This window comes from Taurulus bubalis, assembly GCF_910589615.1.
Source record: "Taurulus bubalis genome assembly, chromosome: 3".
Classification (NCBI taxonomy): domain Eukaryota; kingdom Metazoa; phylum Chordata; class Actinopteri; order Perciformes; family Cottidae; genus Taurulus; species Taurulus bubalis.
In genome coordinates this window covers 40,949,775-40,975,269 of record NC_136591.1, presented here as the reverse complement: position 1 = coordinate 40,975,269, position 25,495 = coordinate 40,949,775, and the positions used below count along the sequence as shown (strand labels likewise).

At 42.3% G+C, this 25,495-nt stretch overlaps 2 protein-coding genes and 1 long non-coding RNA gene across 3 annotated transcripts; 1 reads left to right on the top strand and 2 right to left on the bottom strand.

Annotated features, from left to right (window-relative positions):
• Positions 1-8,113: 8,113 nt before the first annotated feature.
• On the top strand, positions 8,114-9,772 carry LOC306734189. Its single transcript, XR_013770966.1, has 3 exons — positions 8,114-8,163; positions 9,136-9,200; positions 9,701-9,772. It is a non-coding gene; the product is annotated as an uncharacterized lncRNA (long non-coding RNA).
• A 2,929-nt stretch (positions 9,773-12,701) lies between these two features.
• On the bottom strand, positions 12,702-17,409 carry LOC306734498 (high affinity immunoglobulin gamma Fc receptor I-like; the record flags this gene model as incomplete). The annotated part of the gene is made up of 5 exons (XM_079215855.1): positions 12,702-12,763; positions 13,957-14,076; positions 16,162-16,407; positions 16,575-16,841; positions 17,349-17,409. The coding sequence occupies 5 exons, from the start codon at positions 17,407-17,409 to the stop codon at positions 12,702-12,704; spliced, it is 756 nt and encodes a 251-aa protein (XP_079071981.1).
• Positions 17,410-17,853: 444 nt separating this feature from the next.
• LOC306734587 (butyrophilin-like protein 1) lies at positions 17,854-25,354 on the bottom strand. The gene is made up of 6 exons (XM_079215948.1): positions 25,282-25,354; positions 21,163-21,513; positions 20,176-20,395; positions 19,732-19,796; positions 19,128-19,241; positions 17,854-18,931 (listed from the first exon to the last, which is right to left on the bottom strand). Exons 1-6 carry the CDS (start codon positions 25,328-25,330, stop codon positions 18,327-18,329), a joined length of 1,404 nt encoding a protein of 467 aa, XP_079072074.1. The 5' UTR covers positions 25,331-25,354; the 3' UTR covers positions 17,854-18,326.
• Between the last annotated feature and the right edge of the window lie 141 nt (positions 25,355-25,495).

Below are 25,495 nucleotides of genomic sequence, written 5' to 3'. Positions count from 1 at the left end.
CTTACCTCGAGCCATGCGTCGGTACAAGTATATGCACACAGCGAGGATGCCGGTGTAGAGGCCGAACAGCAGGATGGTGCACAGCAGCCGGGGCAGAGGCATGAGAGGAGGACGAGGGACGTCTGCACACTGAGGTCTCACTGGGAGGAAGAAAGTGAGTTTAAAACACTAAACACTGAATCTGTTTTCATTCAAGTCCTCAATCAAATTCAACTTTTTTAAATAAGGCCTCAGGAAAACTGTCAACAGGTTACAGCAAGGGGACAAAAGCAAAAGAGATCTGACTCGTCTAAATGACAAGGTGGAGGTCACATTGGCTCTTCCATTGGAGAAAACATGCAGAAGTGTCCACTGGGATGCTCTTCGAGTGGAGAAAACAAGATGAAGTGCCCTCTAAGATACTCTTCCGTTGGAGAAACAAGATGAAGTGCCCTCTGAGATGCTCTTCCATTGGAGACAATGTGATGGAGTGCCATCCATTGGAGAAAACATGAGGAAGTGCCCTTTAAAATGCTCTTCTAGTGGAGAAAACAGGAAGTAGTGCCCTTTAAGATGCTCTTCTAGTGGAGAAAACAGGATGAAGTGCCCTCTAGGATGCTCTTCTAGTGGAGAAAACAAGATGAAGTGCCCTCAAAATATTCTTACAGTGGAGAAAACAAGATGAAGTGCCCTCTAAGATACTCTTCCAGTGGAGAAAACAAGATGAAGTGCCCTCTAAGATGCCCTTCCAGTGAAGAAAACAGGAAGTAGTGCCCTTTAAGATGCTCTTTTAGTGGAGAAAGCAGGAAGTAGTGCCCTCTAGGATGCTCTTCTAGTGGAGAAAACAAGATGAAGTGCCCTCAAAATATTCCAGTGGAGAAAACAAGATGAAGTGCCCTCTAAGATACTCTTCCAGTGGGGAAAACAAGATGAAGTGCCCTCTAAGATACTCTTCCAGTGGAGAAAACAAGATGAAGTGCCCTCTAAGATACTCTTCCAGTGGGAAAAACAAGATGAAGTGCCCTCTAAGATGCCCTTCCAGTGGAGAAAACAAGATGAAGTGCCCCTTTAAGATGCCCTTCCAGTGGAGAAAACAGGAATTAGTGCCCTTTAAGATGCTCTTCTAGTGGAGAAAACAAGATGAAGTGCCCTCTAGGATGCTTTTGCGGTAAAGTACAAGTAGCAGGACCGTCATCATGGTTTTAGAAGTACGGAGGTCATGAGTCAAAATCCCCTCTAATATATATATTTATTTAATTAATTCATTGCTATAGTTTCTGTGTATTTCAAAACGTAAAATGAGGTTGGAAGACAATAAAAGCCTATAACATGACCTAAATGTCTTAACCTAGATACACAGTGAATAGGAAGCAGAACATCCCGTCACCTGACAGCCAGCTCTGTGGTGACTCCCCCTTCGTGGGGTGCTTACACCTGTAGAGGCCTTCGTCAGACCTGGACGCCGCTTGGAGGACCATCTTTCCTGCAGGCTCAGTGCCGATGAAAACATCGTTTCTGTAGAAGACGGCAGAGAAATCCGACGTGGGATTCGTTTCAAATCTCTCCTTGTAGAAACACTGAAGGGTCACCTCATCTCCCTCCATCACGGGCAGCGCAGGGCTCTCCAGGATCACAACACCGGCTGAAATATAGTCGGGAAACCCCGGTGTCAGTGTAGAGAAGTACTTACACGTACTGTATTCTCTACGTCTAATCTCTAAATGTTTGTGTATAGACTTGTGCAGATATTCGTAGTTATTTCGAGGTCAGTAGGCGGCCATTTTGTCTCCAGCTGCTGCTCTCACCGAGAGACGACGACGCAGCTTTACACCATGCAAACTCTGATCAGTGCATTTTCTGCTCACTAAACTGAAATGCATAGATTTGAGCATATGCACGGCCTCAGCACAGACGAAGACTCTCACATGCATTGACTTCACCCTCACGTGTAAACGTAGACGCACGGCGGCTGACGTACCCGTCACGGAGACGTTGACCGGGCTGCTGCACTCGCCCCGCTTGGACTCGCACCAGTACACCCCGGTGTCCGACGGGAAGACGCTCATCAGCGCGCAGGCGCCGCCCTCGCACGGCCGGGACCTCTTGAAGGAGTTGTTTCCCATCAGCGTCCAGTTGCTGGAGTGTGTCGCTGACGCGCACGTCACAGACACGTCCTCGTACCGGAAAAACTGAGACTTGTCTGGACGGATGCTCAGCGTGGCCGCTGGCAAGGAGATACAAAGACATCGGACATGACATCGTGTGCTTGGTCTCATGGCGGCTCTTTAGCTGTGAGATAAATCAACTTATAGTCAATTCTAGCAACATTTCTCATCAGAGGATGAGGGTTTTGAGCCAAGAGGTGATCGTGAGAAGAAACTTTGATGAGGCTGAACTTTAACAGCTCGGGTTTGGAGGCTCGATGCCAAGAAGACAGCTTCAGATCATCATAAAACAAACCAGGACCAAAGAAAGACCATAAACAATCAAATCAGGATAACTCACTCAGCTGCGTGATCCCTTTTGTACTTGTGGTCATCCTTTATATATATTATAGCATATTCATATCCTAATAGTCTGCACAGAGTAAATTACTTCTGGTCAGATCTCTGCACTGCATTTCATGTTGCTTCTCGAATAAAGAAAGAAAACAAGTATATCTATTGAAGCTATTATATAAGATGTAATATTGTAAAAAGTAAACTTACAAAGTAGGAGGCAGAGTGAGGCCACCTCCATCCTGCGTCGCTGCTGTCTGCGTTCCTCTCCTTACACGTTCATCAACCTGATGAATGCATTTCAAAGAAGCAGACGGTCAACCACATCCTGAGCTCTAAGGAAATGGTGACAAACCAATTCAGTTCACACAGTCCATCCCCAGTGTGTGAAAACAACGTAGACTTGAATTATAAACAGTTGCTTTACTTTTCCAACCTGCTAGACGGCAGGTAATAATGAAACATAATGCATCAAAGGAAAGCTCTTCGCAAATGAAAGAAAATCACAAAGTGAAACTCAACTGGTCACAGAGGTTTGGGGCTCGTCCCCTTTCTGTGAAACAAGACACGAGGAAACCACATCATTAACCTGAACAACTGAATAACAATGAAACAAGAAACACTAAATATATTCCAGCTGTGTACCTTTCCCCAAAACTAAACTGCATTCATTGTTTCATTAATATTATGCAGCCTCCTCCATTATCCCCCACTCTATCCCTGTGAATAATACTCTTTAATAACAAATGATGATGCTGGTTTAAGTCAAGTTTCCTGAACTCATGAGTTCTGGTTTCTTGTTTAGGTTTTTATTGATGAGAAATGTTGTTCCTGATCATATTTGAGAGACGACGGACATTGTTGTCTTATCTGTCTAGTTTGAACATATTTAGTGATACTTGATGTTTGGACAAGAGAAGGAATTAGATATCATACCATATCAGGCAATGAGAATATGCACCGGTGCTTTTAAAACAAACCCAACGGCGGCACTACAGGTGGAAGTGAGAGAAATGAGACGTGAGGAAGAAACAGGAGAGGAAACAGTGATGTAAGACTTAGATGTGGACACACTGGCCTGAACAGTACGTTATAAAAATAGGGAAACATGGCACAGGCAAGTGTGACTATTGTGAGCAAGAGGAAACAAATAGAAATATGAGCATGAAAGAAGACAGCTAGGAGGAAGCCTCAGCAAGGAAAAAGTACAGTTAGATATAACAGATATTCTGCAAAATAACTAAAGTAAGTGCTATTAAGTACTATTTCAGTATCTAAGAATAACAAATATTATTGCAAAAAAATGAGCACTGGTTTTATGTATTTATTTATATATATATATATATATATATATATATATATATATATATATATTTGTTTGTTTTAGGCTGGTTTTCTTGGTTTGTTTTGTAGAAGCTATTTATGATATATATATATATTGTTTTTTAATTTCTATTAATAATAATGCAACTACTAGACTTCCTGACTTCCTGATCCACACCAGTTGGTGGCGGTAATGCGCCTATGAGTTCAGAATCAGAATCAGAATTAGAAACCGTTTATTTGCCAGCAATGCTTACACAAACAAGGAATTGTTCATCATTACATTCATTACATGAAACGCCCTCGTGTTTGGGTTCATGACATCATCCGTAGCCGCACAGCTCGGTGAATTTCGCCTACTCCTCCAGGAACTGCGTCTGGCTTATCTCCGTAAAAACGGATACCGTTTCCGCCATCCACCATGGAAATAACCACCAGTTCTGCTTTATACTTGTTGTGTAAACTCCACAGGAAGTGTTGCGAATATTCGCTACGCTTAGGATGTGAACGCAGCATTAGACATTGCCTTGATTATGGTCTTAAATTCATCATATGTAGTCATGATCATCTCCGGCTCCTCCACGTAGAAATAGGAGACTCTTTCTCTGGGTTTATTTGCCATTGTAGCGTTTGAAGATCATGCAATCTGTGTTCGACTCCTCCCCCTTTTGAAGAGGAGCGTGCACACGCAATGATCCAGATGACTGACGTCTGGTTCGAATGAACGAGACCGTTTGAGGGCGGTTCAGCCTTAGAGAAATCGACATAGCCTGACGTCAATCATCTCGGTAATTTAAACTGGACAATAGGACATTTGATCGACTTTGTTGAAGCAGGTACGAGGAATGGGGCCCTGGGCCTCAACATCAGCCTGGGTGGAAGTTTCCTGCAACACAAAATAAACAGATAATGATGTGATCAGTAATTTTATATGTTTAAATGTCTAGTGTGGAGGATATCATCAGGTCTTGAGGCAATCCGATGTAAAACACAATATTTATGATTGATTAAAGTTGTAAATCGGTCAGATTAGACCCGAACACGACAGCAGGGTTTAGATAGCAGTAATTTATCAACGTTATAGTAGCTGTTGCAGTCTGCCCTGCCATGTAGCGTTAGCTCAGAAGACACACGCCATGTTGTGTGTGTAAAAGTCTGACCTGTTGTGGCGTTCTGGTTCACTCACAACGTTGTGGTTCACCTTCAGTGGTGCTCGGTAACGTTACTCGTGCCACGTTGTGCCGCACGGTAGCTAGCAAGAGAGAAAAGAGCCAAAACTTCTCCAAACAGAGCTAGCTTTATCTAACTAGCACACCAACACACACACACACACACACACACACACACACACACACACACACAACGACGGCGTCACACATAAATGATTCCAATTAATTTACAAGTTACACTAAACACATGCCATGTATCAACTATATGAAGCATATGATTTAAATCACAACTTAAAGTGCAAATACTATATTTTGTTAATATTAGTAACACTAACGTTAGCTTACTAGTGCAGGAAAGTGTGTCCTTACTTTCCTCTTAAAGTCACGTAGTTAGCGTTACACGGTGACTTTCCTTGAGAAGACTGTGCTGTCTGTAATTAATGCACATTTGTAAAATGCCTGGCGAAAAGGAAATATGAAGGAATAATAATGAGCTTCGTTACCTTGCTGTTGCTGAAGTTGAAGTGGACTCTGGTCAGAAATGTTGTAGCTCTTGTTCCAAGATTGTGTCGAGAGAAGCAAGCGTCCATCGGCAACAACGTTATAGTCTACTGTCATCTTTGTTTAACACAACGGAGGTTTAACAATGTTGTTTCCTTCTGCCTGAGTGATAGCTTAACCTATCATCTGTGTTGAAAATAATGTTAAAACGGATTATGGTGTATTGCTGAAAAAGGAAAAAACGCTCAAAAAGACTTTATTGTGATTCACAGCAACATTTTTGGGAATGACTTGTGACCCCAATGCTTTGCAGATCTACAGCAACATGCTGTATATAAGTTCTGTAATACAGAAAGAATATGGCCAGTATACGGTAATATTACTGTGAAAACTACAGCAACTTGTTACATTGTACATTATTGTTTTTTTTAATAATTGGTTTAAGACACAATTATTTATTTTACTTATGTATAAGTAGAAACTTGATTTATCAACTCGTGAATCATTTAGTTGTATCCATTATGTTATTAGGGTTCTCACCCCGAAGGGTGCAATTTATTATTAAATTAATTAAACTGACTTGACCCCTTTAATTTTATTTTTTTGGCAGTTGAGCTATTCTGTCACGTGGTCTCGCTCTCGGAACGCGCCGTCATTGTTCCTGCTGTGATAGGCTATGAATAATAATGTTAAAGCCCAGGTGTACCGTCTTTCATCCTCCGCGTGGAGTCCTGGTTCCCCGCGACTCCACGCGGCCTGTCTGCGCCCTCTCCTCTGGGAGGAGCCTCACCTGAGACAGGTAAAAACGAAAGTAAGAGCAGTGGAATTGTTTGATTTTACGTTTGATTTCATAGACTTTCAACACGATCACGTCCCTTTTGTTGTGTATTCGCTCCTTGAGAAGACGGATGAAGCAGCGATGAAGGGCAGCGCTGGATTCATCGGACCGGTTGTTCTATTCCTTATGGTCTTTCTGATCCCGGCCGAAGGTAACGATCAGACCTCCATTACAGCCTCTGGTTGTATTTCAGGGGCCCCACATCTCATTTCTCACCTTTATAGTTCAGATTGATTTCTCTCTCCCTTCTGACACGTCACTGATCACTGCTATACGGGGATATGATGTGTGTGTGTGTGTGTGTGTGTGTGTGTGTGTGTGTGTGTGTGTGTGTGTGTGTGTGTGTGTGTGTGTGTGTGATAAAATATGTGTGTGATATGATATTTTATGATGAATCATAATTAAAGAGACAGGTGTTTATCTCAGGCAACTGCGGGCTGTCTCTGAGTTTTGTGTCATTTTTAAAGATTTAAATACATTTTATTTCAAAACGCCTCTTTATTTTGTTTTTATTGTTGAATCTGTCAATATTTATTATTATTATTATTATTATTATTAGTAATATTATTGGTAGTAGTAGTAATATTGTTATTACTATTATTTTAATCAAAGTGCTTGCATGGCTATTAAAGATTGTAATTAATTCCCCAAATGAGAAGAAAAGAGAGAAATCGAAGGCTCTTCAGTTTGAGGTGATGATTTATTAATTAATAAAGCTTGTGTCCCCCACAGGGCCAGAGCAAGGAGAGAAGACCGGTAAGTCAAGTCTTTACCTGATAATCATAACTTTACTGTTAAAGTCGTTACAACGTGTGTTACACATACAAATCATTTGACTATGAAAGGTGCAGAACACAAACATGAGACATAATTAAAAAATATTAAAATGTACAATGAAACAAACAAACAGTACTTTAAAACAATTGTATTATCAAAGTGGCACGTGTATTTTAATCATGATTTGCAAAATCAGTCCGCAACCTGTTTTGAAATGAAACACAGAAGTAATTAAATAGTTTGAGTGCCACGTCGGCAAATATGAAGCAGTCCTCATGCGAGCCCACAGGTCGTGTGTTCCACTGGTCTGCTGGGTTTTCTCTGCCTCCATTGTCTTTTAATTGTCTTTTTCTCTAATGATTGACAATTGTACAGTTCGGACTGTGAGAATACGATCTCTATACCTTTTGAAAACTATCAGTAGGATTTATTTTTCTCGAGGATCTACGTGTACATGACTGTTCCTGTTTTAATACAAATTATAATAATATCTATATATTTTTTTAAAGCAGTCATTTAATTTGCATAATGTCTGACATGAGGAATCACTATGCAACTATGTTAGTGACTATGATAATGTTCTAATCTAAAACACAAAGACCATGCAGGGCCTTCTGGAGTAGAATAAAAAAGCTAAATGTAATGTAAAACAAATTTTTTAAAAAGCCTGTAAGAAAAGCATGTGGTGTGTTTTGCTGAAAACAGCACAAAGACTAATGTGGAATATGTGTTGTGTCTTTCCAGCAGCGACTGACCTCCAATGCTTTAAAGAGGTGGAAGTCTCCCCTGGTGGGACCGCGACTCTACGGTTTTCAATAACGCCCCAAGTTGATGATTGCAAAACTTTGATTTTGCATTTGGTGGATGAGGCACTTAAAGATGTGTGGGTGTTCCGTGACGGAATGCAAGACAATGCCAGTCGGCATGAGAAGTTCAAAGAAATAGTTATTTCCGGAAACCCGTGTTCAGGGAACTTCTCTGTCAAGCTGGAGGGAGTAGATGCTCATAGTGGAACATACAAGCTTTTGGTTTGCGCTGGACGCAAGAAAATCAATTGTTCCATCAGCCCCACTGGTGAGTACACAAAGGTTATTATTTACTACACAAAGGTTTATATTATTTTACTAACATGTTCACTGACTGCTCCAGCTGTGACAAACATGAGACTATTGGGTTTATAATAACTACACACTATTTAGCATTAGTAAACACTTAATTCATCATTTATAAAGCATTGCTCCAACATGAACACTCTTTAGTAACTCATTAGTATGCAATTCATTAACACAATTATAAATGTTTTATTCCTGATTTATAAACTTGACTATTATGAGTTTCATGATTGTGTTTTCATACTTTATAAATGATAGATTCACATTTGTAAATGAAGTATTAAGGACTTGTAGATGATTAATAAGATAATTTATTTAAAAAAAATGATTTAAATGTAATTTATTCATGTATTTATGTATACATATAATGATTTAGATATGCACTAATGATTAGGGACTATGTTAACATGCTTTATAAACGTGTTTTAATACAAAAATTCATTATTAATTCAGTTAGTTACTATAAAGTATGACAACCCAATCATGAAACGCATAATATATAAGCTTATAAATCAAGAATAAAACATTTATAACTGTGTTAATGAATTGCATACTAATGAGTTACTAAAGAGTGTTAATGTAGGAACAATGCTTTATGAATGATGAATTAAGTGTTTACTCAGGCTTTACTAATACTAAATAGTGTGTAGTTATTATAAAGTATTGCACACCGCTGGACACAGCTACCTGACATTAACCCCCGATGTGCAACACATGAATACCACTCTGCACTTTCCCCGACCTCATTGCACTTCCTGTTTCTACCTGAGATAAAGAGCGCCGGCAACGACACGATAACACAAACGCACGTTTAAGATGTGAAAGAATGCGGCTGGGTTCTGATGTGATGTAATGAGTGCACCACTGTCGCTGTTTTCTTTCTTCACAGGTCGGGAACAACCCAACAGCACACCACCCACCAGCACACCACCCACCAGCACACCACCCACCAGCACACCACCCACCAGCACACCACCCAACGACGGGACTCCAGACAAGCAAGGTAACCCAGAGACGTTTGTGAGCGCGTTCACACACAACGGGGGGCGGGGTTTGCAGCATCGTGACCAATCACAAACCTGGACAGGTCTCTGAGAAAACTGTAATATCAGATTGAATATGAAGACGTTAAACACATAATTCAGGCTGAAAGGAACACGGTTTGAACTGAGGCACGCAAACGATGTGAAACGGACTTGCTAGCAAATCAAAAGCTATAAATAAAAACATATTTCTAACCGGTGAGAAGGTTAAATAAAAGTATAACTTGTATTCACCCCACAGCGCACATTAAAGTAACCACAGCAAAGCATCCAGTCTGTGCACACGGCTCAAGGAGCCGACACACAAAAGAGAATTTATAAAGATTCATAAAGCCTCTTTCCAAAAGCGTGCGGGGACGAACCGCAGCCGTGAACAGCTGGGAGAGAAAGATCCGATGGGCTTTATATTACAAGTCTGCAGTAAAGAACGGACGTGAGCATCTCTCCGACATTCTTTCAGGTCGTGACCCAGGCGCCATCGGAGGCAGCATCACCGTCAGCATCGCCGTCAGCATCGGCGGTATCATCGCCGTCAGCATCGGCGGTATCATCGGCGGTATCATCTGGATGTATCGCAAGAGTAAGTCATGCATTCCTCTTTATTACCCCCTTTAAGCCCATGGTAGAATTCTCTGACCTCAACCGATACCTGACCGGTGAACTGAAGCAGAATTCGCCTGCTTTTCCACCATTTGCTCTCACTCTAAATGTCCCGTTCATGAAATATTTAGAATCGATTCATTGCTTGCCTTGTGAAGTCCTCTCGCCGCCATCTTTTCACAGAAGAACCACCGATCGATCAGGGCACAGGAGAGGAGATGGAGGACCTGCGAGGGAACGGGGAGCCGAACATTCCAGCTGGAAGGGAAGAACCCTTAAGGAGAGCAACAGAGGAGATGGAGGACCTGCGAGGGAACGGGGACAGCGTACCAGTCACAGCACACGCTTTAAAAAAACGGCAAAGCAATTCACCCACTAAACGCAACTGAAACACCAGAATGTTGAATTGACCTTCTCACTTTAATCTGAAGGGTCAAAATGACTTCTTGCTGCCCACTGCACTTGATGGCACATTTACTTGGAGGCGTATTGCGCCTTGTAAGAATGTCTGTGCCATGTTGTGTCTTTAACATTTTTTACTGTGAACTGATCTTTTCTATTTCATGTATCTTTACTGGAGTGTATTTATAAGACCAAATGTACAGTTAAATTTTTTTAATAATTTAAAATGAATGTTTTGACTTAATATAATCGGCCGAAATGAGCTTCCTCCGCAGGGTGGCCGGGCTCAGCCTTAGAGATAGAGTAAGGAGCTCGGACATCAGGAGGAGCTTGGAGTCGAGTCGCTGCTCCTTCGTGTCGAAAGGAGTCAGCTGAGGTGGTTCGGGCATCTAGTCAGGATGCCTCCTGGACGCCTCCCATTAGAGGTTTTCCAGGCACGTCCAACTGGTAGGAGACCCCGGGGAAGACCAAGGACACGCTGGGGGATTATATCTCCCGGCTGGCCTTGGAACGCCTCGGGATCCCCCAGAATGAGCTGGAAAGTGTTGCGGGTGAGAGGGAAGCCTGGGTCGGCCTGATGGACCTGCTGTCACCGCGACCCGACCCCGGATAAGCGGCTGATAATGGATGGATGGATGGATGGATGGATGGATGGATGGATGGATGGATGGATGGATGGATGGATGGTTTTGACTTAACTTGCAGACTGTTCTCTTCTGTAAAGTTTTAATATGCATGTCAATATGCAACATGTCCAACAATGGCCAATAATGTGATAGAAGAAGGCCAATAATGTGATTGAAAAAGGTGAACATTGTGATAGAAAAAGGCCATCAATGTGATAGAAAAAGGAAAAAGGCCATCAATGTGATAGAAAAAGGTGATAGAAGAAGGCCTCTCAGCCTCTCAGCCTCTCGGCCTCTCGGCTGCTGAAGTGTGTGCATGGGAGTTTGTGATTTGATCTTAAAATGCAAATGTTTTTTGATATTTGTGTGACTTTTGATAAATGCCATGATTGTATCCACCATCTCAGGGATAGCGTGCGTGTGTGTGTGTGTGTGTGTGTGTGTGTGTGTGTGTGTGTGTGTGTGGTTTGACCCCCATGTTCAGCAGCTGTCTAGATCTTGTTTCTTCCACCAGTGAAATATTACCAAAGTGAGATCTGTTTTTATCTACGGTTGAATTCGAGATGATCATACACGCTTTCATCTCTTCCCGTATTGATTACAGCAACGCACTTTACTCAGTAAATCTGCGAACCGGTTGCAGGTAATCCAAAATATCAGCCCCATTCTCAGGCCTCTTCACTGGAGCACAGGATCCACTTTAAAGCCTCACATACAGACTCCTTCATATGTGGCTGAAGTACTTTGCCCTGACTCAACAGCTCTGCTTTTTATCTGCTTTTATTGATCAATCTGGTTTAATAAGTTTTTTTCCCTTGACTCCTCTGCATCACTGTGTGACCTTTGTCTGTGATAAGTGCAATATGAATTCACTTTACTTCCTTCCTTACTTTTGCATGCTTTTATTTCCCTATGACTTTGTGCTACTATTGTGTTACTATTAGTTTTTGTCTTGCTGCGCTGCCCTGTTTTAACCATCCGTCAAGCACTTTGTACCATCAGTAATGAAAAGCACTAAACCATAATATAATAATAAATATACATAAATAATTGTACTGTACTACCTACCTATGCTCACACTGTAGTTTGTAAGTTACCTTTACCTGCACAACAACACAACAGTAGACCTGTTCACATTGAAGTTGACTTAAAAGACAGATTTATTGTGTTTTAGTCACACAACATGTTATTGATCCTTTTATTAAATGAAATGTGCCAAAAACAAACACACTCTTAATTGTTTACACGTTGTCAGTCCTTACAAATAAAAAAAACTGTTATTTTACAACGTTGTCAGTTTGATTGTTTTGGGTACAGCCGATGGCGTGTGGGTGGGTTTAACACTTTCCACTTCTGAGAAACAACACTGGCCTAGTTTCAGTGTGAGGAACCTCACCACAACTGACCTGCAACAGAACATCAGACAATAAGGTCTGAAAGATCCGTTTCTGTTTGGAACGTCAAAGCAACATTTAAATCACAGCAGGACACGAATGTGTGAGATGAATAAAAAGTAAAAAACACTAAAAAAGGTGAATCATGGATTAAGTTGTGCGTGAAAGATTTATTTCATTTTGAGTGACGTTTTTAAGTAAATTCTGGACGGATAAGAAATGTAAAATGAGAAAAATGCAAAACAAACAGACGACTGGACTCGACCCTCACGGCTCGCTATGTTTGCACGAAGTAAAGCACAAAGTAATGAAGCTCCATCTAACTCTATGGCAGATAAACACTCAGATAACACAACCGCTGGTGCTGACGATGGATCTCCAGGACATCAACGGGTGCCGAGTCCCACGAGAAGCAGAACCCAGTTCCCACTCCTACCAGCTATACAACTATCTCCATGACGACGCTGCTGCTGCCTCTTCTCTCCGCGAGCGTCCGAGCTTCTGCGAGCAGAAAGAGATCAAGTTCCTGTGAGAACAAAGGAAGCTCCGCCCCCTTTTGTGTGGACGTCCAGTCACAGTTGAAGCTAAATGAGGTCCGTAGACATTTGATGTCGTCGGAGTCGAGAAAGAACGACGAGCCGTCTTCAAGATATCAAAGGTACCCTGAACGCATCATAAGGATTGGAACAGCGAAGGAAGAGGAACAGCTTTTTGTTCCTTAATTTCCATCTTTATATCTTTTTAACCGGTTCTTTCATCAACACCTGATTGGGCGTCCACATAAAAAAAGGTTTTTCATCTAAAAGCAGCTGGCGTCAGTGCAATTACAACAAAAACACACCTGCACATTGTGTTGCAATATTGGAGTTTACGTCCAAACCTCAAAATCACAGTTTTTTCTCCAATAGAACATTTGTTTTGAGCTAAAAAGACTTTTGTAAGAGATCCAAGACTCAATAACTTATGACCATGTTAGTGAAACATTTTTTAGAATGAGCTCGAGGACAACAACAACAATACAACAAATACACACCAACAATGCAGTAGAAATACAGTCTATAGTAATAAGTAATATTAAAGTAATAAGTAATAATAAAAAACAGCGTGCATTTAAGAGACCCGCTTGGTTACGCAATAAAGAACAAACAGGTAAAATATGTCGTTTGACGTTTGTTTGATCAACTTTGTGAGACAAAGCCAGAAAGAAAAATGTCAACAAAAATGGCGACAAACACGGCTTTACATGTTGACTGACAGAACTTTTGAATTGCCGGATTTCTTTGATCAAATGTCAGAAAAAACATTATTTTTAACGCTCCTAGCAACTGCGACAACAGTGCAACACCTGTGTCATTATCCCAAACAATGAAATAAACAAAAGGGCCACCGAGTCTGGTTATTGGGCTCGTGCCACTTGAAGAACAGGAAGTTCTCTGAGAACATCTTGGGCTCGTGTGGTGGCACGCAGTGACTCACAGTTTCCAGGTTTATGTAGTGTCATATGGTATCTACAACTTTATATAGACAGGTGGTTATCAATGATAAATAAAAAAGAAACAGTCACTGAAATCATCAGTTATGCAGATGACACTGAATTATATTGATGTTATCTGAGATTTGACTTAAAAATGTATGTTTTACAGAAGTTTTACCCTGAAATCTAGAAAACAAAAGGTTTGGGTTATTGTTCTTACCTCTCCTCCTGTCTCTGTATATGAGTCCCAGTAAGACGGTGGACAGCAGGTAAGGCGTTCCCACCAACAGGTGACACATCAGTCTGGAGACCGAAGCTGAGCAGGAAGCTGCAGGTGGAGCTGAAGACGGAGGTTGAAGAGAACCTGTGAAGATACCAGAGCCCTCAGACACCGAGGTCATCGACAACGTGAAGAAACACTGAGCCAATGAGGGAAAGGAAGAAAGAAACTCTCCTTCATATTTAAAGTCCTTGTTATGTAGATTACCTTGTTAACTCGTGCACAACATTCAGATGATTAATATATCAGCAAACAACTTTGTTACTGTGTAAATAGTGGAGTTAAGTCACCCTGTGTGTGTGTGTGTGTTGAAATCAGAGCGTGTGTGTTGAAATCAAAGCTTCTACTTGCTTTGTTTATACAGCCTTCATACAGTCTTTTACTGCGGGTTCAGTCTCTATTGTTTCAATCTATTGACCTGCTTCAGACAAGCAGTGGGTACACACAAGGCAAGGCAAGTTTATTTGTAGAGCACATTTCAACAACAAGGTGATTCAAAGTGCTTCACATAAAACCATTAAAAGCATCAAAACATAATGCATATTAAAAAACAGTTAAGAAAACATTAAAACAGTCAAAAAGCAAAAATAAAAAATAAAAGTTGAAAAAGCAAAATAAAAATTAAAAGTTGAATGTTGAATAAAAGTTGCAGTGCAGTTTAAGAAATAAAATGCAGTAGTGAGATGCAGTAATTGAATCTGGTTCAATCCAAAGCAGCAGCAAACAGAAAAGTCTTCAATGTGGACTTAAAGGAGCTGAGGGTCTATGAGGGTCTCAGCAGACCTGCAGCTTTCAGGACCTTGTTCCAGATGTGTGGAACAGAAAAGCTGAACGCTGCTTCTCCATGTTTAGTTCTGACTCTTGGAACAGAAAGGAGACCCGTCCCAGATGACCTGAGGGGCCGGGATGGTTCATAAGGTAGCAGCAGATCACAAACATACTTAGGCCCTAAACCATTCAGTGCTTTATAAACCAGCAGCAGGATTTTAAAGTCAATTCTTTGTTTGACAGGGAGCCAGTGCAAAGACCTCAGAACTGGAGTGATGTGATCCACTTTCCTGGTCTTAGTGAGGACTCGAGCTGCAGCGTTCTGAATCAGCTGCAGCTTCCTGATTGACTTTTTACAGACAGTCTAATGAAGTCTACTGATAGGTGATAGGTGATAGTAGTAGGCTGATTCTGTAATTGTCTTGATATGGCTGTTCAGGTTGAGGTCTGAATCCATAACTACACCTAGATTTCTGGCTTGGTTTGAGGTTTTTAACATCAGTGATTGAAGCTGAGCGCTGACTTTCAATCGTTCGTCTTTGGGACCAAAAACAATTACTTCTGTTTTATCTTGATTTAATTGAAGAAAATTCTGGCACATCCAGTTATTGATTTCTTCAATGCATTTAGCCAGCCCTTGTATGGGACTTTAATCCCCTGGTGATATAGTTATGTAGAGTTGTGTGTCATCTGCATAATTATGATAACACACTTTGTTGTTTTTCATAATCTGAGCCAGTGGAAGCATGTAGATGTTGAACAGAAGAGGCCCCAGTATTGAGTCTTGGGGAACACCACATGTCATTCTAGTCAGCTCTGATGTGTAATTAGCTACCGACACAAAGTATTGTCGGCCCTTCAAGTAGGATTCAAACCAGTTAAGTGCTGCGCCAGAGAGTCCTACCCAGACTTTCAGTCTTTGTGGGGCTGACACACTGTATTGTGGGAAATTCCCTTGGGCAAAGTCTGCATCTAATGCCGACTTACGGAAAGGGTTCCTAAAGGGTTCAAAATGTCTGCCAGAGACTCGAACACTCGACGTGACGGTGGGACAGAACTAAACCCTCACAGGCTTGGTGGGAGTCTGTGAGGGTGGAGATTGGGATTGGATCCATAACTGTGCACTTTTGCATTTGTATAGCACACCCAACAGTGATGTCACAGCGTACCGACACACCCGGTAGTCAAGTTGTATTTTGGGAAACGTAGGTGGCAAGTTTTTGACAAGGAAGACGAACACGGTGGACCACGTTTTCACAATTGGGATCCAGTGGGATATTTAAGGTGTATCTGGCCTTTAAATGTGGCCCCGCTGTGCAACAACATATTTGTGTAATCGACGGACCTTTCCTCAGTCAAATAGACGTTTTTTCTCACCGTCAACATTCACCCAGCTGCCCAACGACTCTCCGAATCCAGGGATGCTGCAAACGTAGAGTCCTGTGTCAGATCTGGAGGTTCGGTTAATGGTCATCTCTCCCGTGGCGCTGCTGCCGACCAAGCGGCCATCTTTCAGGAAGTTAAAGGTGTGGTTGGGGGAGTTGGTCTCGGCTTGACAGCGCAGAGTCAGCGCCGCTCCCTCCGACACCGGGAGGGCCGGACTGTCCAGGAGCACAGTGCGGTCTTTGGAAAGGAAAGAAACTTGTTTTGAACTCCTTTATTTCCCACAACTATGTCAAGAGTGTGACGTAGGCCATTTTAGGGTTAGGTCAAAAGACAATGTCACTTAGGCAATTTTACAAGCTTTTCAAGATGGCATTTTGAAGCTAGCATTTAGCCGTGCAGTCTACCAGTGATGGTGATGGTGATGTTGTGGCTCCGGTTCCCGGTGGCGGACTCGCACCAGTACACCCCGGTGTCGGACGGGTAGGTGTCCCCGATGATGCAGGTGGAGCCCGAGGAGGCGGTGCCCCAGCCGGAGGTGCAGGGTCGGACCCCGCCGCCCGGCGTCCTCCTCTTCACCTTCCAGCCGGTGGAGTTCAACGGATCCTCGCAGCTCAGAGAGACGGAGTCGTACCGGAAGTACTGAGACCTGTCGGGGACGACCTGGAGGCAGGCTGAGGAAAGAGGAGAAAGAGACACAAAGAAACAAACAAAGGAAAGAAGGAGAGAAAGAATTATGACATTTCACTCGACAAATCTGAAAGTAAAAGTATTGACAATAAGACAGGAAAAAAGAAAAAAAGAAAAAACAAAAGCAAAGGCAGTAAGAAGTAGAAGCGAGAGAGCGCAAGAAAAAAAGTGTGACAAGTTTGGCAGAGGAAGGTGTGAAGTATGTAAAGTATACAAAAAGTATGAAGACAATGATACGAAAATGCAAAAAAGGAGTACCAAGTGAAAGGAAAGGTGAGAATATATATTTTTTAGAGGGGTGAAAAGATGATCGAAAGAACAAATAAGAAATCATGACACAAAGCGGGAAAGTGAATAATAATAGACAATAAGGCAAAAAGAGAAACTACTGAACAACTGAAATCAGTAAGAATGTTCTACTCAGTAGAAATAAAAACAGTTAGCACTCACACATCACCAGGCAGAGCGGTCTCAACTGCATCCTGTCTCACCGCAGACTGACTGAAGAAAGGTCTCTGCACTTCCTCGACCCTCACGGACCTCGGGAGGCATCACGAGCTGCTGCTGCAACGCCTTTTTCCTCTTGTTGTACCAAAAAACTCAGAAAACCTTGAATTCCCTGAACATTGGCTCGGTGCTTTAAATACACAACTTACATTCAGACAATTTGTTTCCATTGATAATATAAAGATAATATTAGTGTGGCTTTAAAAAAGGCAAAACTAAAGAGTTGCATGTTAGTTTCCATTCGACTATAAGTGTGAACTTCTTGCATTGTGTCCACATTTCTACCACTTTTACCGGAGAATTAAAATGAAAAGAAAAATCTCCAATCTGATTGAAAATATAATACAAAAATATATAACATATTTTAGAATTAATTATAATTTAAACGTTTTTTTCAAAGCAGACTGCTGACGGATTAAATAAAATAAAGCTAAAATTAATGTATAATTATTCACCATGGATTGCTCTAAGAATTAATGAAGCGAGCGCTGAAGTTAAACAAAGAAAGCATTTTATTCCATAAGAGACAAAGACAAAACAATTTCCATCAGATTTTAAATAAAAGAGCCTGTGTATACAAACCCCAGACATGCCATCATAAATGATTAGAATATGCAATACATGTATTAAATAAAGGTTATGTGAGTTCCCTAGAAATGTACAAGAACTGAGCCCTACCGCTGGGTTTCGGTCCGGAAAGCGATCGCAACATAATCCCAACACAAGCAGAATAAAGTGAGCAATGAGCGCGATACAAATACAAAACTATTCTTCATTCACCATTATGACTTAAAATCACAAGTCAAAATAATCACTCACCAATAAAAAGAATTTCGGATTGCCAGAAATATTATATTCAAATATCCTACTAAAATAGCGTTTTTTTTGGTATTTCCTCAGGTTTTAGTATTTCCACACGTTCCGTGGGAAATCCAATCCTTGTGCATTCAATCACGTATGAATCATGCGATCAACATCTCCGAGTCTTCCGTCACATGTGCCAAGAGTGTGAAGTGATGGTTAGACGTGGCCGACGATGGAAACACGGAGGAGTGTGGACGCTGAAGCTTGGCGCTCGGTCCGGGCCCGAAAGCGTGGGAGTCGCTCACCGAACGGCCGATACGGGAACCGGAAGGCCTCGGCAAGTCCAGACGAGACGGCGTGCTGTGTCTGCGGTTGGATCCGTCGACGGTTGGAGAGGCGCCGTGTGCCGGATGGCTGCTCTGGCGCGACATGCCCGGCCTCTTCCTCCGGGGTAAGTTGCCGGGTGTTAGAGAGCTGCTTTTGGTTGAGGCTGCAGGAAGGAACACGGGCTCGTCGTCCTGGCAAACGCACGCCGCCAGCTGGGCCTCCTGGGCCTTCTGGGCGATCTGAAACTGGAAGATGGCGTCTTCTTTTTCATCGAGCTTCAGCTTGAGGTCCTCCACCTCCATCGTCAGCTTCTCGATGGCGGCGTTTCTCGTGTTTTCAGCCCCGATGACCCGAACACTCGGCAGCAGCGACTGGTCTTCACAGGAGCCGCTCGTTGTGCTCCGATAGAACGACGAGGGCGAGTTCGGTTCCACCGCTGCGTGGAAGAAATGCAGCGTCAGAAGTCTTCTATCACGATATCGGTCATTTCACGTCTTGATAACACCATACATCACAGTATAGCATGTTTTCATAGTCTATAGGAATACTGTGAATGGATACTCGGCACAGAGAGCAGTTATTTGTGTGCCAATTTTGCCAAACACAATTTTGTCTTAATGTTCATGACGTACCAGATTTTCCAAACCTCTTCCACAAAGAAACGGCTGCTACACATACGGCTACCAGAAATAAAACGATCCCAACAGCGATCCCGGTGGTTAGAATGCAGGACTTCTTTCCAACAACTGAAAATGACAATAAACAGGATGCGGACATGAGTAAATATTATAAACCCCATGATGTCATCGGTCTGTTCAGAGATTTCTTTAAATGTCTTTAGAGTCTCCTTCATTATGTTTGTTGCTTTGAATGCAAATCTCAGTATGTTACTGCAATGAAAGTATTCGTACAGCTACATCATTTCTTTGCATTATAAAAGACCCTTTAATTGCAAAACAACTGTAATATATGTAAAACACAAATTCTGACAAATATGGTGATACAAACAGTGAATGTTTTTGCTGAAATAATTATAATGTTAAGCTTTGCTTTGTTTTTTTTATTTTCCGCCTGAGGTGGTTGTCGCACATGATGATGATGATGATCTCACGGGCATAACGAGTTTTTACAGCTTCTGGCTGCGATCAGTTTTGGCGATTGTTGAGAGAAAAGATGCTTTTTATTCATTATTTTATTTTTCTGGGTTCAGAGGGTGAATGAAAGCTGCAGCGGTACCTGGCAGTAGAATCTCCACCTCCCTGGTCTGGTTGATCTCCACCTGGTGAACTCTGCAGGTGACCCTGTGATGCAAACACAACAGTTGTTTAATCAAAACCGTCATAAGATATCACAAGCCTTTATTAACCAAATACAGGTGCTGCGCAAGGACAGAAATAAGTATAAATAAATAGATAATAATAACAATGAGAGAAACTATACGAGAGGACACCTTGCAGTACTAACCCTACAGGAGGTGGAGCTCATGAACCAGGGTGTGCACAGGTGTGTTGCACACACGATTGGAATGTGTTTCTTTACCTGCCTTTCCAGATGAGACAGTTGGCACACTGCATGGATCTCTGTTATCATTATGATATATTCTCTATGAAACAACTGGCTGCTTGAGTTCAAAGGTTGCCAAAAAAAAGGGCGCCAAAACGAGGCCCCGTACAAACGAACCTCCCGGTGGCGTCCCGGTCCAGGAGAGTCGTTCTGCGTCTCACGGAGTAACATCCGCGAATGTCCTGGTCTCTTTTTGGCTCATCACCACCGATGACCTTCCCCTGCTCGTCCAGAAAGTCGACCTCGGGCTCCGGCAGCCAGCAGTCGGCCGAGCAGTCGAGCGTCACGCCTCCACCCTCGTCCGATGAGGCCGAGAGTTTCGGGTCAGAAACGGCACCTATTTTTTTTTTAAACAGGAACGTTTATGAAATTATTTGCACTAATGAAAGCCATTTTTAATCATACAATCGTAAAAAAAATAAAAAGTGTGAATGCAGAACTTCAAAGAGTGTTTCCCTCAAAGGGAGCGGGTGGAAACAGGTAGTAATTATCAATTTAACAAGCCACGCCCACATTGTCTTGTCTTGGTTTCGATCGACTCCTTTGGGTGAAACTCTTGGCCGTTTAATCAGAGGTGAGCTTTTTTCGTGTAACCAAATCTAAAAATAGCTCATAACTGTGATGCGCACATCCATTGTATAATCATCATTGTTTGTGGTACAAACTTTTACTGATGCAAAGCCAAGGCAATTAGGCTGAACAGACAGCTTCTCATGAACGAAACCGGGTCAGATTTGTCCAAAGGGGTCCATTCAGGTCCACAAAGACTCAAGGACAGGCAACTATTTTTGAATAATGACTAATGAAAACTGACAATATCCCATATAACCAGTCCACTGTGAACACTACACTCACAACAAGAAGAGACCATATCTGGACTGAGGAGGAGGGGATGTAGAGACACCATATACGTCTCTGGTGTCGACCTGTCAATCACCTTGTAGCCCCGCCCTAAAGCATCCCCTGCTTTATGGTCTGCAACCAGACAAGTTAGACATGAATGATTCGTCAGGATCAGGCTCGGACTAAACTTTGAGGCGGACATTTTAGACTACGATGCGACTACAACACTTTGACTTTCTCTAAATAAGTGACTGGACGCACCCACAACAAGCTTCACCGCTGTGATGTCCCGGGGGGCCGTCCTCCACAGTATCATGCACTGGTACCTCCCGGCATCAGACAGCTGCACATTGGAGATCCTCAGCGAGATGTTTCCGTTTTTCAGTTCCTTCGTGATGAGGCTCGTCCTGTACTGGAACGCCGGGTTCTTCATCTCAGGCGTCTCGCAGCCATCACGGTACAGGAAGACCACGTTGGGCTTCAGGCCTTCCTTGGACCACTCCACTGTCGGGAAGTCCTCGCTGGCCTTGATGCTGAAGCTGCATGGCAGAGTTACATCCCCGCCTGCCAAGGCCAGGACCGTCTCTGGTGGACCATGCACCGAGGAGTCTCCTAGAAACATATGAATCATTTTAAGACAGACTTTACACGTTGGGTATTTTATCATCGAAGGCTTTCAAATTAAATGCTCCGCTAAAAAGACAAACAATATTCTGTAAAAGCTACTCGGAGGAACTTCTAATTTGTGTTGATTCTGGCACCCCCTGTGGACTAACATTGAAGTGTCTCTCAGCACCAGGGTCCCTTTAGATTAGAACACTTCTAATTTTACTGCAGCAGGGTCTGACAGTTGGGCCCCTCTCAGTCCTGGTTCTGGCTCCAATAAAGAGCTTTAAGAATAACCATCAGAGAGACTATCTTCTCTCTGATGGTCTGTTTACTGATGGAGGTCTATAGAGGACCAGGACTAGACTGAGGTCTATAGAGGACCAGGACTAGACTGAGGTCTATAGAGGACCAGGACTAGACTGAGGTCTATAGAGGACCAGGACTACACTGGTTCAGAAATTCATTACAGTAACCACACACACACACACACACACACACACACACACACACACACACACACACACACACACACACACACACACACTATTAAACGGTAGGGCGGTGAGCCTCCTGAGAGCTTTCCAGGTTTACATCTATTGTTCAATGTTTCCAACCAACTATTCAAGACACACCTCCTCTCTAAACACTCCCTGGGTTTAAAGTACTTTCCCTGCTCTGAACCGGGCGGACGGGATTGCGAGAGCGCCTTCAACGGTTTCTCAACCTTCGCCTGTGTGAACAGGTCTGCAGCTGAAAGTGAGAAATGATGACTCAGACGTTTTCTTTTGGTCAATGTACCCGTGGTAAGTAACGACCTGCAGACTCTGAAAACAACAGGTTTAAGTTTTTTCATGAAGGCAGTTGATCGGGAGTGAAGAGAGGAATCTCCACCAACTGGAAACCTGGAAACTTGCGCAAGTTTCGCATGAGAGGCCGCAGTTGTCTGCTTGACAGGAAGTCATTAAAAAGGTATTATGCAGTCAGAGAATAGGCATTTACAGTCGTGGAATTTGGATTTTGGATTACTAATACAACTCGTAAAAATCATGGGAGTAAAATCCTACTTCAGGAGAAGTATTAGTAGCGAAATATACTTAATGTATCTGAAGTAAAAACACTTGTTCTGCAGAAAAATGACAGAAATGGAGATTGTTGCATCTGGATGCATCGATGTTAGAGAGATACTGTTGTAGCTGCCGCAGGTGGAGCCCTTTTTAACTACTTTATATGAAGTTATTTCAGTCCAGTGGGTCCCAACCTAGGGGTCGAGCCCCTCCAAAGGGTCACTGGTTGACTCCAAGACAGGGGTGTCAAGCGTACAGATCCGGCCCGCTTATCAAGTTAAGTACAGGTAATTAAAAATTGTACTGAAGCACAGTACTTGTAAATTAAATTCAAACATTGCATATTTAAAACCAAAGTAAAACCAAAGTGTGACACAAACTGATTTCTGAGGGATTGAGGGTTCAAGTCTGACCTGTTACGTAACTCTGCTTCTAAATAAAGGACGTGTTTTGATGGAAGGTTTTCAACTACTTTACTATATGTTGGAGCTCATTAGGCTCATTTCCGGACTTTAAATATCTGGAAGAAGTATTTAGATACTTTACTTTAGTAAAAGTACTAATGCCACACTGTAAAAAATGTTCAAGCTGCCGTCAAAAGTTCCTTCAGTAAAAGTATGTGAGCGTAATCAGTAAAATACAGTTAGAGTACTCAACGTGTGTTATACCTTCATATTATTCTATTGTTAGATTAATATCATTAGATTAATTACTCATTACACTCAGAGCCCAAAGTGACATCGTCACAATGTTTGTTTAGTCCAACCAGCAGACTCAAGTACAAGTACTGAGGTACATTGCTCGACTGATTTAATCGCCTCTTATTAATAATCAGAGGTGTCAAAAGTATTCACATTCATTACTCAAGTAGAAGTATAGATACTAGGGTTTAAAAATACTTCTGTAAAAGTTGAAGTATCAACTCAAGCTTTTTACTTAAGTAAAAGTGTAAAAGTACTGGTTTAAAAACTACTTAAAAGTATAAAAGTAAAAGTAATGTAAAGGGAATGTTTTTTTTCCATTAAGGACAAACTCTTAAGCGTCTCAGGGACCTATAGTGCACTACCCCACCTCCCCAAAACAATCATTTTTATAAAGGCCATACTGTTTTTAAATGTTATGTTAAAAATGTGGGATGCACTAGGCTACCCGTTTCAGCTGCATATATGCCCATTTAAAATGATCACATTTTATTACAATGCAAATACATTAAAGTACCATATGTGTACTGAGCATTAACATGTGTTTCATGGAGCGGAAGACATGATAACTAGTTGCCTATAAGTATTGTAATAGTGCAAAATAGGCGTCGACTCCGACACAAACACTTAAAGCTGTGGTTCTCAAACTGTTTCTGTAAATAACATAATTGTGTGACTCATCTGTGCTTTTATAAATAACAGAATAAAGAAAATTGCAATCACTTTTAAGTAAATCAGATTGCCCCATCAGACAATGTTTTGTGTAAGTTCTATCTGTGCAAAAAATTACTCATATTTAGTTACTACTAAATAGCTCATTGTGGAAAACAATAAGCTTTTATTTTTTTTGCCAAACAAAACAGAATGAGTGCAGATATGTGAGCCATCAGGTTGTATCAGTATTAGTGGAGCAGTGAGCTGCTTTCCTCGACACATATGTTATAAACGGGCTTGTAGATTGGTAGGGTTGTAGCTTCTCTCAATTCATGCTCAATATTGAGCTTACATCTGTTTTGTTTTTTTGAGAAACGCAACAGCAAGAAAAGACGAGCTCACGGAGATCACGGCGTCGCGTCAAATCGCGCATGCGCAACGTAACCTGTTAACGGCGTACCGTAACATTTACCCGAAAGTACAGGCATTTGTCCATGTATTTATTAATGACCTAGTTTTATATCCGTGTACTTTGTACTTTTGTAATATGTGAAGCCAGCAGCTCATTGTTGGTAGAAGACACGAGCACCGTGGCTCGTTTCACCTGGAGCAGGAGAGCTGCTCCGGGTTCAGAGAGCTGCTCCGGGTTCAGAGAGCTGCTCTGGGTTCAGAGAGCTGCTCCGGGTTCAGAGAGCTGCTCTGGGTTCAGAGAGCTGCTCTGGGTTCAGAGAGCTGCTCCGGGTTCAGAGAGCTGCTCTGGGTTCAGAGAGCTGCTCTGGGTTCAGAGAGCTGCTCTGGGTTCAGAGAGCTGCTCTGGGTTCAGAGAGCTGCTCCGGTTGCTCCTCACATGAGAGCTTCTGTTGCATCTTCACCCTGGGAGCGTTTAAAACACAGATATAGAGGTCTGCTTTTCACGCGACATATTGTTCGACGCTCTCTGTCCGCTGCTGTGTGCTCAGCGCTCACCTGTGTGTGTGTGTGTGTGTGTGTGTGTGTGTGCTCAGCGCTCACCTGTGTGCGCGCGCACGTATCTGTGGGCAACGGGGCGGAGAGGTTTTTTGTGTGTGTGTGTTTTAGAACGATGACGAGCCGGAGTGAAAACAAACCAAAATGAAATAGTAACGAGGCTATTTTTAAAATGTAGGGAGTAGAAAGTACAGATATTTGCGTGAAAATGTAAGGAGTAGAAGTAAAAAGTCGTCTGAAAAATAAATACTCCAGTAAAGTATAGATACCCAAAATTTCTACTTAAGTAAGGTAACGAAGTATTTATACTTCGTTACTTGACACCTCTGTTAATAATACATTTATTTTGAGCATGTTAAAGACAAAGTAACTCATACACGCATTACCTGAACAACAAATCAGCAGAGTGGCGACCAGATAAACGCGAGGATTCATCACCGGAACACACGGAACGGATGTTTCCTTCTCATCGGAGTGGACGTGAACACTTCAGAAACGTGATCCGGATCCTCAGACAGACGCCCCGTGGAGATCCTCCTTCACTGAGAGTGCACTTCCCATTTGGGTGTTGCATTCAGGACCACCGGGAAAAGTTAGGAC

Bases quoted from the DNA above. Each gene is read 5' to 3' on its own strand.
- LOC306734587 (XM_079215948.1), bottom strand. From the start codon at position 25,330: ATGAATCCTCGCGTTTATCTGGTCGCCACTCTGCTGATTTGTTGTTCA. The intron at 20,396-21,162 runs GTGCGTCCAGTC...AAAAAAAAATAG, and splicing joins AGCGGTGAAGCTTGTTGTGG to GTGCCGTTTCTGACCCGAAA. The intron at 19,797-20,175 runs GTTCGTTTGTAC...TTTGCATCACAG, and splicing joins GACCGGGACGCCACCGGGAG to GGTCACCTGCAGAGTTCACC.